Here is an 18490-nt window from a genome sequence, read left to right as displayed (position 1 = left end):
TTGATCATATTTTGTTCTTGTTTGGGATTTATTGACACCCCTAATAGTTAATCATCTTTACTTTTTCTTACTATTGCTGACATTAACATTTAACTTAAAGCACTGCTGTACCCACAGAGTCACTAGCATGGCTGCCAACTCTTAGTCTTGTTCATGGATATGAAATGGTTTGGTCACTAGGACTGGGTGTTGACCTTTGTTGCTTAAACAAATCACTAAACATTTATGTATCTGTCTGAATACTAAATTTCAGGTGTGCAAAGTTCAGAGGATTAACTCAGTCTGAATTTTGCTATTCAAACACAAATTTCATAGCAGGAAAATTACTGTTATTCTTATTTTTCTTAGATATTTTCATATTTACCACAAGGCAAATACAATTTAGTCCCGCAATTTCAGAAGCATTGGTTGGTTTGTAGGCTTTCTTTATTTAAGAGATACAGAATGAAGCACTGAGGGAAACCACATCTCTGAGCTCTTCCCCGAGGTCTTGATTGAGAACTTCGGTCCTGAGAAAACAGACACAGTGGCTTCCTCTGGGGTCCAGCCATGTTTCATGTCGGGACAATTAAACAAGTCACAGTGGCCACCCGGCCCCAGCCCCCTCCTCCAGACACTGAACTTAATTATTACAGAGGCTAACTCTTCATCACCAGTTCACTGACTGTGGCTAATCTTATCCGATCTGTTATTAGCAGCATTTTTCATCTTTATGGCAGAGCTAACAAGCCTTTGAGATCATTAATAGCTGGGAATGTTCAAATCTCATGTTATGCATGAAGATGAATGAAAGAGGGATCACTGAACATAAATCACTCTGCTCTTTGCATAGTTTTGTGCCGGGAAAGTCTTAAGCTGGAGGATCCACAAGCACTTCTCATGAAACACAGATTCTCACAAAAGAAATCAAACTGTCAGAAACGATCTCTTAAGCAACTAGTTTTATTTAATTTAAACGTGAAGCACATCCTGATGCTTGTGCAGAAGCAGGAAGCAAAAATGATTTATCACTGGTTTTAAAGTTGTGTAGAAAGTAAGGAAAAGATTACAAAGGAATGTATTACAAAATTTTCCTGAAATGACAGAAAATTGGGACATTGCTTTTCAAAAGAAGAAATAATTAATCATAGAGGTTTTTCTTTCGCGAAAGATCCAGGTGCACGTTTTGTAAGAGCTGCAGAAAAACAACTTCATGAGCCATTTGCAAACCAAACACTGGGCACGGTGCACTTGAGCGTCAGTTATATGTAAAACCAACATGAAGGCATGACTGTAAAAGCAAAGGAAAGGTGAGATGCTTTTGGTTACTAGAGAGAGGGCTGTCAATACGTTTGTTAACAGCAGAGAGGGTAAAGGTTAAGAGCTGGTAATCAGTCCGTGTTTGAGTGATGGACGAAGTGTATCAGGAGGGAATGACCCCACGGAGCCGTACAGTTTGTGTTTGTGTGATTTTTGTGTGATACTTGTTACTAGCAGAAAAGTGACAAAACATTTCTGAATGATATCAGCGAGCTGGTATAGATAAAACCCACTTAAGGAAATATCTCTGCCAGACACTGAATGGATACACACTCATCGCACAGCCCCCATCCTCCCACCAGTCTCAGACAGCTCCATCTTTCTTGTAGACTCGGGGTCATCTGCCAGAGACCTGTTATCAGTGGCCCAGCTTAGGTCTCCAGTCGGCATTAATCTGTCATGATAAGTTTACATCTGCTCAAATTGCTGTGTTGGTACCTTAAGCTTCATTCTAGTGCTGATTTGTGTCTGGTTTTCGTGTTTTTCTTTGTGTGTTTTCTGATCCACGTGTGGGGGAGCATCAAGCCTGCCTGTCTGACTCGCCGGCCTCAAGTCACAGGTTGCAAAGCCTCTCCTCTTCTCCCTCCACCAGACTCCTGAACAAGAGAAATATCCAAAAATACAAAAAGCAGGTGAACAAGGAGAAACATACACTACTAATCACAGGTTTACTCAAGAGACAAGATGTTGCAATCTATTGAGGTTCAAAGGTTATTTTTGAGTTTGAAAACACAAAATTACACAATCTCAAGGTCCATTATAAGAGTTCAACTAGTGACTGCTGTCCGTGTTATGTTTGCATGTATTATTCATTTGCAGATTGTTTGGTCTATAATATATCAGAAAAATGTTCTTAAGCTGAAGTTAATGTCTATGTTTTTATTGTCAAGCCAACACCAACCCAATGATTTATCACATAAGACAAAGAAAACCAGCTCATCCTAGAGGCTAGAAATCAGGAATATTTGACAATTTGTTTGAAAAATTACAATTAATTAACTAGTTCTAGTCAATTTAGTGGCTCCTCATTAGCTTTTAATCATAAGTCTTGTTGATTGGTTTATCAAATGCTGTTTCCAAAGCCAAGAATGAACTCAGAACCTACACTTTTAAGCCAACATGTATGAGAAGTCACAGAAGGGTTCAGAAACCCCCTCACCCCTGTAAAATTTTAACATCTGCAGTACATTTCCATTACAAATAGCAAACTACATCTGATGAAGACCATGTGATATGATCGAAAGCTTCAGAGCAGCTGCTAAATTGACTTGGCAATGAGATTGTTTGGTCATACATTATCATAAAATCCGACATCTGATTTCGTCATTTGTGCTTTTCTGAATATATTCATCTTGGTATATTTATAATTGCAGTTTAATATGAATATTTTGAATCTGCAGCAATGGCCGACTTGTTATATGGCTGACTTGTTAGTAAGTAGTTGCCTGATTGCACCCCCAGCAGATACAGTTTTCTGATTAATGAAGTCCTATATATACTCTCTTTTATGCTCTGGTCCAGTCTTTATCAACTCCTGAGTGAAATATTGCCCACGGTGCAGTTGGTTTATCTGTGTTTTGTTTTCTAAAAAACATCTGCCTGCTGCATCATAACATTGGAACCAAAGCCAAAACCAAAACCCAAACATTTGTTATAGCAGATTAAAAATAAGACCTGTAGTCATTCACTGCTAAGCATACACTTAGCAAAAACGGATCTTATCTTCAGCTGAGCTACTGGTTGCTGCGTCATGTAGCAGTGTGCGCAGACCACAATGAACAGCAGAATGAATTACAGTGTAATATGGTTCACATTAGCAGTGAGCGAAAGCAGTGAGCATCTTCCCAAACTGCTCTGAGATGCTTTCACAGGCGATAAGCCACTCAGTAATGGCAGCCTGGGGTCATTAGGGTCTGTTGTGCTGACAGTTTGCCACGGCACAGAGAGCATAAACAACCACCATTTTCATTTCTTATTCATGGTTTTAATCACGGATGACAAAACATCCAGTAAATAAAGAAAAGGAAAAAGAAAAAAAGTTGGCATTGACTGTGTGTCTTTCCTGCGCCTTAAAATGTCTTTGGGACAGTCTGTTGGGTAACGAGAGGGTATTAAAACTGTGGCGAATCTGGAAATGTGTGTAAGGGGTGAGGTGTGTGTGTGGAGGGGGAGCGCTGACATTAACAGGCTGGCGTGGAAAAGAGCTGGCAGAGGCCCAGCACACAGCTCTGACAGTGTGCGGTCCTCTTTGCCCATTCTAATGAGGCACTGTGAGGGTCTGAGCTCAGGCCTGCAGCAGGGCCCCCTGGGGGTCATATGCAGTCGGATGGGCGATGGAGGGGCTGCAGGAGGAAGTCCATGGCAGCGTGCTGAGATGGCTGAAGTACGTCACTCCACATACCAGGATGGCAGATGGTTAAACAACCTCAATGGAAGGAGGGAATGGCATGAAACGTCTTCAAGGTCGCATACAGGAAACTGCATCGTGACCCTAGTTGTCCCATGATGTCAGCCTTTTGTTTGCAGAAATATCTTGTTATGGACGCAGCGGATGTCCAGGTGACAATATGAGACAATATTGGACTCACACACCGGAGCTTACAGAAATACTACTTATGTTATTCACGGCGATGCTCATGCAGACAATGGACACGTCATCTACACATCACCAGACGTTTGCTTCAAGATTCGCTCATAAGTAAAGAATGTCAAAAGCAAAAAGAGCATCAAGTTAATGTAAATCTAATGAAATCATCCCATGATCATAATAATTCTCTATGACAGGTTTATATTATGTGTGGCACTTTATTGAGCACCATAGGGAACGCCTGTCCTCATTTTGAACCCCCTGCAGCCGAGATGAGAATCTACAATTTATGTTACGGTGTCTGCAGGTTTGAATTATAATCAGAAACTACAGTAGAGATGACTTCATGACATTAACACATTCAACAAGAGACGGCAAACTAATCAGTGAAGTCACCTGTTGCTGTCACAAAGTTTCTTGATCTTCTCTATTAAAATTACACTGTGCTGTACATGTCATTAGGTGTTAAATATATATGTTAAATTTTAAGAGTCTCGTTTAAGAATAACAACCTGCAGTTGTACAGACATGGAAATACATTTGAGTTACGAAGGTATGGAGGACACTAGTGAGTGTTGTGTATTTAAGGCAGCTTTTCATGCAAATTTTCTGTCACTAAAACAACTTTGAATGTTGTGTTTACAAGCACCAAATCCTACATAGTGTGCCTTTAATGTTAAGATTTTTATTAAGTTGTATTTGCATGCATCAATTGTCCCCGGGACCACTGAATCAGCCAAAGTTAATTGAAAGCCTACCTGGTTACCTGTGTGGTATAGATCTGTGAAGCCCACACCATTTCCCATCATTTACTACCCCGGCTGACTGACCTGTAGGCGGTGATCTCTATCTCTCTGGCCATCTTCTCACTGAGCAGCTCCTTGTACTCTTCACATTGCTCTTTCATCTGCACTTCGAAGTCAGCCTCCTGGAGCCTCATTTCTTCTATAGTACACTGAATACAACACACACACACACACACACACACACACACACACACACACACACACACACACACACACACACACACACACACACACACACACACACACACACACACACACACACACACACACACACACACACACACACACACACACACACACACACACACACACACACACACACACACACACACGTATGTATATAGCATGGGGAGGGGGTGATTTGAGGTTGAGATGAAATGACAGAATTGGTCCAAACCACTGGTCCGTTACTGACCGTGATTGCAATAATCAGTCCACACTCATACCTCCAAGTCAGCAATCTCCTCCATGTAGGCGGCCTTCTTCATCTCAACCTCGTCCTCCAACTCCTCGTTGCATTTTTCAAGCTCTGAAAGCTCCGTTTGTAGCTCTGAAATCTGCAGAAACACAGACAGCACACAGAAATGGTTTTTCATTCAGAACACAAATCTCTTTATTCATGTTGGTAATAATAATGGCATTCTCTTCATGGTCATTTTCAACTGCCCAGAGTTGGCAGGAATTCAGGGTCTTGCTCAAGAGCACTTCAACTGAGGAGATGATTGTCAACACAGCTTGAACCTGAATCTTCTTAGTTTAAGAATAGCCTCATTAAAGTTGCTTTAATCTGGGGTTTGTTTGGTTTTTTGGCCACTAGGGGGAAGAAGACTTACAACACAAGCTGAAAACATCATCTGACGTACAAGTTGATTGAGCAAACGTGTTACCAAACAGCTGTCTATTATAAACATGGAGCGACATTAACATTCATTTGAGTCCTGTTTCTGGTCACCTGAAGTATGTAAGTCCAATATTTACTTTTCTTTTAGCTTTGTTTTGGTCTCCTCCTGAACTCCTTCGATAAATATTGGATTTTTAGACATTAGATGTTTTAATTTCTTCACCATCTAGTTGCTAACTTTGTCTGTTGTCATTTGGTGCTGAACACTTGCAAACAGTGGGTTTATCAGACCTGTTTTTGCTAGAAACAGCTGCTTGCTGCTGCTGGAAACAGAGATGATGTGAACAGAATTTGCAGCCGCAAAACCAAAACAATTAACTAAAAGAGGCTACAAGGTCTGAAGAGCTGGAGACGGCAAAGTTGGGTGATAATTCTCTGTTAGTTTGTCAGTAGGAGCTACTTTTATCCAGTGTGGAATAATTCAGATCCTTACTTTATGTAGCAATAACACACTGTAAGAAAAGCATTTTAGTCTAGGGTTAGTCCTACGCTGAAAATGTTACTTAAGTAAGAGTGTTATTATTATCAGCAAATGTTACACTGTTATAAATTATGTGAACAGTGTTTTCAACAGCTCCTTAATCTGCAACTAATGAACTATTTTCTGTATTGATTGGTGTTTTCATCTTTAACAACACATTATATTTTATGAGCTGACCAGATATTTTGTGTAAAAGCTTAATTTTTTAGTAGATGCATTTTCTTTTAAAGCAATTATATATTAAAATGGAGGTGACAATATTTCCCTCTAAAATGCCATGGACTAGAAGTGTAATGTAGTATAAAATGAAAAAAGTGTCTAAAATTACCACTGCTAATTTCACATTTAAGTAATTTGATCCATTGTTCTTATTGTAATTTTTAGATGAACTCCCGAGAGAATATCTTTGAGCAAAAAAAAAAAAGAGATCCCACTAAATTAATAAATTAACAATGTAAATATAAAATATTCATTAATGAGGAACATAACAACTGTCTATAACTATTCTGTCATCCTGATTTTCCAAATATTTTGGTCTTTTATATCCACATAAAGTCTACTGCATATCTGTAGAGAGATCCTTTCTCTTTCTTCCATTTCTTCACCCGTTAAAGTTTTTTTTTTTTTAAACGGTTTTAGGATAGAGGGTGTTGTATTTGTACAGATTGTAAGGCCCCATGAGGCAAATTTGTGATTCTGGACTATATAAATAAATTTGAGTTTTCCAGTCAATCCGACCAACACAGATTAATACAGGTTACTTTACTTCTATCACAAACTAACACAGGAGCATCCCTCCCCTCGTGTCCGAGGCGCGTTGTCCTGCCGTGAGTAATTACAGCAATCACACAAGTTCAACAATTAGCTGTCACAGCCAGATGGGGGATCCAGGCGGTCGTGCTCGTCTTTCAGTGAGATCATATGAGTGGAGGAAGACCTAGTTACTACTCACAACCTGGTAGGGTCATTTACTCACACACTCCTCCATTCTCCCTGGCATGATAAGTGAAGTCTGGGTGGCGGCGTATGTGCAAGTCTGTACAACTCCATCAGTGCCTGCTCTATTATATACATTTCTGCATCAGGGCTGATTTCACTGCAATCTGTTTGTTTGGCCATGTTGTGTCTCAGTGAGAAACCAGACCCGAGGCATCCATCACATGCAAGAGAGGAAACAGAGCAGATCAGGCCGTGCTGTCCATCCGTCAGGCTGGACTGAGCAGAGCTTGTGTGCTGCATGTTAGAGAAAAATGGGCGATGTTGGGAGAATTCTGCTGTGTGGTTACAGAGGCTCGCTGTTTATTTAAAGAGCTGGAGGTACCGATACAACCAGAGTAATGAGAACCAAACCGCCATGTTTGTTTCAGATGTGGTGAAGACTCAGCTGTGGTTTGACCACTAATGGACAAGACATGGATGTAAACTTACTGTTTCCTGGAGTCACAATTTGATTTTACCAGAGTCACAATTTTCTGTTGTTTTTCTGTCTGCACACTTTACTGGCATTTTCTGCTGGACGGATCAAAAATAGCAGTTGTATTTCCTTTCTTTTATTTAGAGAGGAAATCTCCAGTCATTGTGTGTGTGTGAAGTTTTAAGACATCAATGATGCTGCAACCCGCTCTGAAAGACTGCTTAATAACTGAGGACACGGAGAGTAATAAATCCTGTCTGAGCTGAAGCCGAGGCCTTTCACATCTCCTGCTGAAAGTGTCCACAGAGTAAACACTCCGGTCAGCAGGATCCCCCACACTGTTGCTCCGCTGTCACTCAAACCCTCTCCACTCCCTTCGCCTGCTGTGGGAAACCATTCATTTTCACTATTAAGTTTGATTTAGGGGCTGATGGGCGACACAGAGTCAGTTGTGGGTTGTGAGACTCCTCTTTTCTTTGTAAGTAAAGTGGTGGGAAATTTTATTACGGGAAGCTCTGAATCAGTTGGTCGTGACTAAAGGTTTTAAAGGAATCATGCAATTTTTTAGGAAATACGCTTTTTTGCTTTGTGCAGATTTAAAGAAGATTAATAACACCTGGCTCATAGAAAACAAACTCTGCCTACCAGAACCTCTAAAACTCAGTAATTAAAACACATTATATCTTGTTTGGTTGATCTGTCCAAAAAATTGTACAGGCTGATTAATTGTGGGTTGCTCGACAACATTTAATGCTAAGCTAAGCCAACTGCCTGCTGGCTCCAGCTTCATATTTAGTTTTAATGTAGCTTAGGTTAAAAACTGGAGGCAGAGGTAAACAACTAGCCTGGCTTTGAAGTAAACAAAATTCACCACAATGAGCAATAAAATGTAATTTTTGTTTATTGGACGGATCCACCAAACAGGATATAATGTGTTAATTAGTGAGCTTTAGAGGTCTTGATGCCGGTAGGTGGATTTTTTTTACTTCAGATCCAGACTAACTATTTCCATCTGCTTTCTGTCTTCATGCTAACCTAAGCTGCTGGCTTCATATGCAGCGTATAGACATGGAAGTTGAATTGATCTTCTCATCTAAAAAAAACCCACAATGTGAGACCAAAAAGTCTAACTCGCCTTATTAATTATGCATAGACATGAGATTTAAAGGTTCAGTTCAGATAAGTAAGTAAACAAAGTTACATGTTTTTGGTTTGTATTTAACCGTACAGATAATTTTGGTCTTATTTGCAGGAAGATGTTTGCAGCCAGTTTATGAGATTCACAAATTCAATGCAGGTGAACATGGTGCTTACAGCAATGAAAACGTATCTATTACCTAACTTAACTTAACTATTTAAAAATTCAACAGCAATGTATTTCTCCAGATAAAACATATGATATAATGGATAATTGACCAAACCATTTTTCTATGCTGTGAGCACCACAAACTGAATTTAATTCAATTTTCATTCATTCAAAAAGTGTTTTCTGTTGGTTTGTTTGTAGTTTGGGTGGACTGACCCTTTAAAAACAGATAGGAACAAACTAAGTCCACTCACCAGCATCTTCAGTTCAATGATGTCCTCTGTCTTTGTCAAGTCTTTGACTGTTACCCCCGCAGCTCCTCCCACTCCCACTTCTCCATCACCACTGGGAACAACAGCAGAGGAGGATACACCTCGCTCAAACTACAAAGACAGAAGAAGAGTAATCAGGGCAAGTCTGCAGGAATAATGAAAAAAAAAAAAGCAAAACATTTAAATCTCAGATGGACTACATATGCACAAGACCATGCAGGATAGTGCTCTCTTTTGGGCAGTTAAGTGCACTTTGACAGAGGAGCAAAGAGCAATCAGAGTCTCTCTCAGCTCTGATGGGTAAACCTCTCCTTGTGTACACCACATTCCTGATTAGATGGAACAAATGCAGCAGAAACGAGCAACATGAGGGTGCACAGGTGTGTGGGAGTCAGCCAGCAATCACCATTACTGTTCAAACCCAATAGCAATCATTTCAGCATCAAGACAATTGCGTCTCGTAATCGAGGCCAGGCACAGACAGAACTGTGTCCAGCTGGCGAGGGAAGAGACGAGAGGGAGGGAGAATAGACAGCGATCAGGGGAAACAAGTGGCTGGCTCCAACAGACACACCTACGCATCTACACAGACAAATGTATAATACAAATACATAAATACGGAGGATAGGCTTCAACCTAGCCTCTAAATAAGAGAGAGATCCACACACACACACCAGCTTCCACTCCAGTGCAGCTGAGGAGCCTGGGAAGGCGGCCAGCAGTCTGATTACAGCCCTGACCTCTGAACCGGGCAGACATCCTCGCCCCAGAGGAGGTCAAACCCACTGGAGCTATAGTCTGACCCCAATGCAGCACCTCCACACACACACACACACACACACACACACACACACACACACACACACACACACACACACACACACACACACACACACACACACACACACACACACACACACACACACACACACACACACACACACAGGTAGACAAAGACATTCTATTCGGGTACAAAACTGCCCCTCCGATTCTCAAGTTCTTCCCTGGTGTTGTGTTAAGAGGGAAAGAAAACAAGAGGGAGTATCGTTGTGTGATTTGTGAAAGTTGAGATTTACATCTGGACCTGACCGGGCAGTTTCAGAGGGAGAGGAAGGGCGATGTGGTGAAAATAGGAGGGGTCAAGTGGTCAGTAGGAGGATGAAGTTGGCAGCTGGTTTCTGGATTGTGTGCATGAGGTTAGTCTGAGTCCATTCATGTGAGTGTGTGTAGCTTAAAGCCAGAAATAGGATTGTGATTCTAAAAATGTACACAATCCTGCTACTGTAAACCATTTGGCATGACGAGGCTCCCACTGCATGACATGTTTATGTGTTTTCATGCTACACTGTGTCGTACCTGCAGGCTCTCAGCCAGCTGGCAGTAGTATTCCTTTACATCCAAGGCCGCAGTGATGTCAGGGCTGCCAAATTTAAGAGTTGCTACCACTCCTGTAGTCTCTTCAGCTGGCTCCAGCAGATCCTCCACTGCCTGTTCATGCATGCCACACATAAAGTACAAATACACAGTGGAGTATTTAGATACACTACATGAGTAAAAGTAGCAATACCACTGCACTGAAACTGTTACTTACAATTTTATAAATTATATAAGTAACATATTAAAGTAGGTTATTAAAATGCACTTAAAGCATAAAAAAAAACTGGAATCAGAGAATTTTGACTTTTTTCTCTTAACAAATGAATCAAAACAATTAATTGATTTATAAAACAATTGGCGATTAGTTTTCTGCTGATCGAAATCTAAGAAAATCTTGAGGGGAATACTTTGACATTTTTGGAAATACGCTTATTAGCTTTTTGGTTAGCTGAGAACTGAGCTGAATGAGTTGAGTTGGAAAGATTGATGATACTGCTTTAACATCTGTTCATTAAGATGCTACAGTCAGCAGATGGTATGGTTAGCTTAGCTTAGCACAAATACTGGACACAGGTGGAAACAGCTAGCTTGACCCTATTTTAAAATTAATCATAATTTCTTTTTTAATTCGCTCATTAGTTAAAACCAACAATTCTTTATTTTACGGTACGTTAGGTGCCTGACATTGTCTTGGCTGGGACCAATAACTTCCTGAGTCTCCATTGATTGCCTGGCAACTGCTCAGAACTGAGACACAGTCCGGCGCATAACCCACCCTAAAAAGTCGAATAGTATATTTTACACTTTCGTTAATGCATGAATTTAAAAAACAAGATATTATGTGTTAATTAATGACCTTTGCAGGTGTGGGTATATTGATTTTGTTATGTTTGGAGAGATTTAGGCTAGCTGTTTCCCCCTGCTTCTAGTGTTCATGCTCAGCTAAGCTAACACAACTAACTGCTGGCCAGAGAGTGGTATCAATCTTCTCATTTAACTCTCCGCCAGAAAGTCAATAAGCAAATTTTCCGTGATGTCAAACTTTTGCTTTAAATTGTGTAGTAATTACTACATGTAACCTCTAAATACTGGTATAATCCAAGTATAAAGTGGGATGAAATAGAAATATTCAAGTAGTGTTTGAGTAAATGTACTAACTAATGTAAGTTGCCAGAACATGTTCATGCATTAAAAGACATATCAAAGACTTCAAGATGTACATGTTTTCAGCTATGTCGCTCCTTTAGAAAAAAAACCCCACAAGATAAATTAACTGTTACAGAGCTGCAGTCGCAGTCGTACATTTTTCTCCTTTTTTCCCTCTACCTGAATAACGACATGGCTGCCGATTTGTCAAGGGAATGTGGGGTATCTGGAAGTGCTGATAATAACAACAGTTAATAAAACAAAGGGAACTTCTGTTTTCATTTGGTATTCAGCCGCATTTCCCGGACTGTGAGTTATCGAGCGTGTCCCAGAGGGAGTGTGTTAAACGCCGGGCGGCCTGGCTTTGCAGAGAAAAACACAGTGTGATGGAGTTGCTCCTGCTTCAGCTGCCTCTCTCTCTCTCTGCCTACAGCCTCTAGATCTGATACTGGGGTGCGTCTGTCATCTCCTGGCGAGGCAGAGAATATTATAGAAGGTGAAGTGAGCAGGGTGTGTGCGTGAATACAATATAGGTAATGATGTGTGTTGCAAACATGTTTAAGAGCCCAGGATAAGGACTCAATTGGGCGAATTTTGATATGCTACACAATTCACTGAGGACTCCTCTTCATCAGCCTCACCAGATTTCAAATGTTGTGTTGTAATCGCCTCGTATCACTACATCTCCTGTTCACATGGCTGTTTTTGGCTCCAACTCCTCAGCAAGGTGACTGGGGTCATCACAGCTGTGTTTGTCACCACACGTCTGGGCATTTTTCCAACACTCCTGTCTGACCTAAGCGCTACATTTTGTGCCTTTTCATGGCTGTAAACCTCCAAGTTTCATCACACTGCAGCTATATATCTTCTCTCTCTCTCTCTCACCGTCTTGTGCTGGGCCTCCATGTTGGCCAGCTGCTCCTCGTAGATAGCCGCTTGCTCCCTCAGCGCCAAACACTTTGCTGTCACAGTGTCCACTTCCTGCACAGTGGAGGAGAGAATCAAGTTACACAGAAACTGAAAAGTAAAGAAGTTCAACTCAATTTGTAGAGGTGTCAGACAGGAACACTCAGCACCTGATCTATGTGATACGGTGCAGTTTGGGAAGTAAATTACACCACAGGTTGAATTAAAGTACAAAAAGTACTCCTTTCCACCCTGAACACCCATTAAAAGGACCATCATCACCAACGCATCCACCCTGTTTCACTGAACAGCAAGTAGACACTGCAATGCAGAGGAAGGGGGAGGAGGAGGAGGAAGATGAGAAGGAGCCTAACTAGAGACAAAAGCCCTGTCCACCAATCCATTCGCCAGCAGGGGCTCGCAGCTCAGCTACTCTTTTTAAAGAACTAGATTAATTGGTGTCGGATGCAATTAAACATGCAGAGAGGGCTGGGTGGTGAAGTTGCGGAGCCTCGCTGGGAGGACAGCAGGGTCCTTGATGGACAGCAGTACAGCAAAAGTAGTCTGCTGACTGTGTTCAAATATCAAGCAGCAGCTGGAGAGTATCATGTTGTAAATCACATTCTGTGCAACTTTAAAGCAATATATATTTGATCTTTTTTCGGCCACTTGGGGGCAGCAGAACAAGCTCGAAACACAAAACTGACATATCATAACTGTATAAAGTTATGGTTGGCTACTTTTAGCATTCGGAAGATACAGATCAATATTAGCGTTCATTTGGAGTCAGTATTTACTCACCATTTGACTCAACTTTGGTCTCTGTCAATTCCTGAAGGAAATATCTCAGTCTTTAGCTCCTAAATGCTCCACCAGCTAGTTGCTAACTTTGTCTGTTTACCATTTGGTGCTAGGCAGGTAGCATACAGCTGTTTTGAGCTTTTTTTTACTGAAATGAAGCTGTGAGAGTGAACCAAAGCCATAAAGTTCCAGGTCATAAAACCAAAACAATGAGCTGAAAGGCACTAAAATGGTCCATTGAGCATGAGGGCCTCTGCAGAATCGGGTGATAATTCTCTGCGGGTTTGTTACGATAAGCGGCGCCTTTTACATTACCCATGAGTCATGTTACCCAGTTTTAATAATAAATAAATATATTGATTGATGCAGCTTTAAATTTCCTTAAAACTGTATTTCAGTTCTGGTGAATGGACTGCAAGGTGCTTTTGTACCTTTGCAAAACACTTTAGAATTCACAATTCTCCTGTCGTTCAGCCATTTAAACACAAACACACAGCGATGGCAGAAACCTGGTGTTAAGTGTGGTCAAGGGCACTGAGAAGATCTGAGGACCAATCCACCAACCCTGCAATGCTATCAGACCAGATCATCTAGATGGATAATCTTCAGTATCCCTGGAGTCTGCTCTGATAAAACGCTTGGACGAAGATAAACTTCATTTGGAAACGCTGCCTTCAGATCAGACATTCAAGCATCACATGTAACTGAATGTAACTGTTTTAAATCATCAAGTTTTATCTCTCATATTTCTCAGTTCTTGATCTGTTGTGTTGGATGTGATTGTTGTAAATTAGTGTGTTTTTATGTAACTTTGCAACACATACTGTACAGGTCTCCTTTGTAAAAAGAGATAATGTATCTCTAGAGACTTCCAGGTTAAGTAAAGGTTAAATTAAAATTAATTAATTAATAGACAAGCCAATCTAGACCGCTCCTGATTGCCTCTAACATATTAAAGAGGGTGAATTTAAATACTGAATATTGTTCAAACTCAATTCATTTGTTCAACATGTAAGACATGACTGAGTTTAAAAATATCAGTCTTGTAAAAATCACTAAGATTATCTAACAAGACTACACAGGCCATGAAAATGAAGCAGAATTGGCAGGAAAGAGTCAACAATAGCCCGTCGTTTACTTCAAAACAAGCCAAACATGTCTGGTTTCATCACCATCAGTCTACCATTATGTTGAGAGAACTGCAGCTACAGTTGTTGTGGGCTGAGCTGTGTAGTATTCGCTCCTCTCCTCCGCATCTCTGCTCTTCCTCTACCTCCCTGCCGATTTCCCACCATGTCCTGTCACTCTGCAGCTGCTTCCAATTCACAACCAGAGAGCTCAGAGCCAGCAGGAGCATTACGGCACCATATTACAGCTTGCATTACATCTGTATGGGAGAAATTAAAATGCCCCCCCACCCGACCCCTCCCTCCCCTCATCGCATCTGGCCCGGCTGGGAAGAGATGGGCTCAGGCATGTGTGGGAGGGACGAGGGAACGGAGAAGTTGGTGGCTCAGGTTACTGTGTGACTGCTGCTGATCAACAACCAACAGAGGAGCAGCTGTGTAGTTTCATTTGACTCAACAGCAGGCGGAGAGACGCTTGACAACACTGACACCTACTGCTGAAGGTGCATTATCACACACGTCTCATAAAGGTTTTTATAAACTGTCACAAATAATGAAATATATTTCACTGCTTTAATATTATTAACCAGCTGTTTCAACTTTAAACCTAAATGTAACCATATCAAGACTTATTCTAATTCTATACTTAAACATTAATTTTATGCCTCAACCAACTTCTACAGCCAATCGCAGCATTTCTGCTCATAACCTTCATGAGATTCATAATTTAAAGTCTATGAGATGAGATCTTAATTGTTAATGACCTTCTACGATTTATCACAGCTGGAATCATATTTATTGTGTTGCCTGCAATACAACAATGCATACAATACACAATCAACTAAAACTCCCTTTCATTATATTTTTATTTTTACTACAGATCTTCCTCTGGAAAGTCTGATGAAGATTGTTGAAGATTTGTTTGAGGAAGAACTGTAGCTGCTTGACATATTGCAAACTGCAGATATAATTTAAAGGAGTTTAGTTGATGTTTGTATCCAGCACCTCTCCTACTGAATCTTCAACTTTACAATAAGCCATCAAATCTTTCCTTGTAAATGTCAAAAATGTGTTTGTATTCTTTTTTTTGCTTTGAAGTCCTTATAACTGTGGCTTTGAAAGGCGCAATAGAAATGAATTATTATAAGTCATACGTGGTGTGTTTTTTAAGTCTCGCCTCATTGGATATACAGTAGGTCAAACTACCAGTTGATCAACCTTGAGTCTTCACTGCTTTACTGAGCACAGGCTTTAACTCTCATATAACGCTGAATATTTCAGGTATGTACAGTCCAGTGCTGTAGTTAATCTAATTGAAACACATCATTGCAAATTTAAACAGATCTATAAATATCAGTAAAAAAGCAGCAAATGAGCCCTTACACTAAAAATGTTTGGTTTTGTGGGGTTTGTGTCACTTTCTTGACCCCTTGTAGGCTGGTGCTGCTCTCCCTCACTAGTCTTAAAACATGCTATTAGGTTAATTATTACCTCTGCGACATCTTGGCGGTCCTGCTGGAGGAAGATCTTTTGCTGAGCAACCTTCTCATACTCTTGCTTCAGACGCTGCAGCTCTCTCTGCAGCTCTTCTGTGTCGCACAGAATCTCATCCTGCAGGGAGACGCAGCGATGACAGTGATGCATCTTGACAAGGTCACACATCACACCTGCCTGTCACTGTAAAAACTGAAGTATAACTGATGGGATGTGAAATGTCTGCATAGGTTGTGCATGTGGATTCATGTGAGGTGTCGTATGAGAAAACTAATTTAGAGAAACATGCAGCGGACACACCCAGCAGTATCTTACCCTCTCCACACGCAGTCTGTCCACCACTGCATCCAGGCTGAAGTCCGGTGCAGCCACAATGGTGGTGAGGGTGGAGGAGGCTTGTCGATCACTCAGCTTGTCCTCCAGCTCCTCAATCTGACACTCAAGAGACTCATTCTCCTCCTCGAAACAATGAGCCTAAAGGACACAGAAACAGATACAAGATAGAGAAAGTCAGAACAAGTTCATGCTGTTTATAGAAAGACATTCACAGCGTCTTCTACCCAGAACAAAGGCCAGACACAGCGGAGGGAAAGTAAAGTGCTCCTGTGCCATGGGGAGCAGTCACAGATTTTCCCCATTAGGCAAGGTAGGAAAAAATGCATGGGGCCCCAAACTAAAAGACCACAGACATATTATGATGTTTAAATATGAAAACTGTTTAATCATGTTACTATTCTAACTCATTATACCCCAAAATAACTTACAAAAAGCCCCCATAACACCTAATAGAAAAATATGCATCTGTGTACTACTCACTGTATACTTCTAGTTCAGAGTAAAACTTTGCACTATTACATTTACATGACAGTTAGATGTTATCTTGCAGATTTTGATTTTACTCCAACATATAACAATTAAAATGTAATGTGTTGTTATACACTAAACTATCACATTGAACATAGTATTACACATCCAAGGATAATAAAATTAGGAAAAACCCTGATAAGAGGGATTTTTAATTATACAATGTGAACAACTGCAAATTAATCATATGTCATACACAGACCCTGATAATTCATCTATCAGTCTTCACTTTAAGTAAAGATTTGAATGCAGGACTTTAACAGTGTGGTGTTAATGTTTTTGCCATTCACAGTTAATTGTGATACTAGCAAGATGGAGTTTGACTGTGGCCCCAAAATCACTAAATCCACCCCTGGTCACAGTAAAGTTCTCACCAGTTTAATCAGCCTGACCAGTCGGTCGTTGAGAGCAGCAATGCTGGTGCGATCTTTGACAAACTGGTCCAGACCCTCCTTGCTGAGCGCCCTGGCAGCTACGAAGTCCAACTTGTCACAGTCACACTCGTCAGCAGCCGCACCCCTGTGAGAAGGACACAGAGTACTGCAGGGGATGTTTTGGAGACTAGCCGACCCTCCTTCAAGGATAGTTAATGATTTTTTTTTTCACCAAGTATACAATAATAAAGTGACTACAGTGAATAAATGAACTACAATAAAACATTTCAACTGAAGCATCAGGAATTCTTTAAATGTTTCAAGGCATTTCTGCTCATCCAGTCACAGTGAATGAATGTTGTTGACCAGGATGACATCATGTTTTTTCCATGAACACAGAAGGAATTTGTCACCTTCATCTTCAACATCATTACAAACAAAATTAGAGCAAGATATCTGAATATATTATATGATACATCCAACATGTATATTTTAAGAATTTTTCTTAGATGGTCACAAATTTCACAAAAAACTTTCAAGACTGAACAAGAAACTCAGCTGCTCTGGATTATATATTGTGCAAAATAACGTGATTATTCAGGAAATACCTATTTATTTTATTAGGGAAATTTCATACCCATTAAGTTACATCTACTCATTCAACTCCACCTTTTAAGTTTCTAACTGAAACTGAATGTTATGAGTCTCTTAAACTTGACTTCTCTTAACATTTACTCAGAAAGGTTTGAAGAAGTCTCACTAAAATGTATCTTTTATTTTTTAATCTATCATTCTCCGATGTAACTATTGTTAAATTAACTGGTATGATTGATTGTACTATCCTATATTTTTTTCTTTTTAAAAAGTCATAATTCAGGAATGAAAAGCCTGAACTACAAACACAATAAACCCAAACAACCACATAACACCCAAATTTTGCACTTGTTAAAAACATTGACATGACATATTTAATCATAGCACAAGACTTGAACCTGTGTCTAACATCTTCATATTTTAAAGCCTGATAAGTCCAGACTTGCCAACACTGACCTGACGGAGGCCCGGTACTGGCCTGCACACTGCATACTGGAACTTCCATTTGGACTCCAGCTCCCCTCCTCAAACAGCTTGCGGTAAGAAGACACTCTGAGCATGGCCGCGGCTTTGGATGTTTAGCTACAACACAACAGGCAAACAGTGGCAGCAGTCTGAGGAGGTGGTTTTATATCTCCAGTCGATGAGAATGTAGCAGTGTGGTGAAAGATCTCTCATCGGCCGCTGAGGAGACTAACTATAGCGTGAACATCAGCCAGCAACGATTTCACATGTAACTGA

General features: G+C 40.5%; 1 protein-coding gene across 1 annotated transcript; it reads right to left on the bottom strand.

The window, feature by feature from the left end:
* Positions 1-999: 999 nt before the first annotated feature.
* On the bottom strand, positions 1000-18346 carry vimr2 (vimentin-related 2). Its single transcript, XM_062425845.1, has 10 exons — positions 18206-18346; positions 17156-17300; positions 16233-16391; positions 15915-16034; positions 12475-12570; positions 10423-10554; positions 9049-9177; positions 5139-5249; positions 4717-4841; positions 1000-1895 (listed from the first exon to the last, which is right to left on the bottom strand). Exons 1-10 carry the CDS (start codon positions 18307-18309, stop codon positions 1853-1855), a joined length of 1164 nt encoding a protein of 387 aa, XP_062281829.1. The 5' UTR covers positions 18310-18346; the 3' UTR covers positions 1000-1852.
* Between the last annotated feature and the right edge of the window lie 144 nt (positions 18347-18490).

Source organism: Scomber scombrus, chromosome 9 (genome assembly GCF_963691925.1).
Source record: "Scomber scombrus chromosome 9, fScoSco1.1, whole genome shotgun sequence".
Lineage (NCBI taxonomy): Eukaryota > Metazoa > Chordata > Actinopteri > Scombriformes > Scombridae > Scomber > Scomber scombrus.
This window is presented reverse-complemented; position numbering and strand designations above follow the sequence as displayed.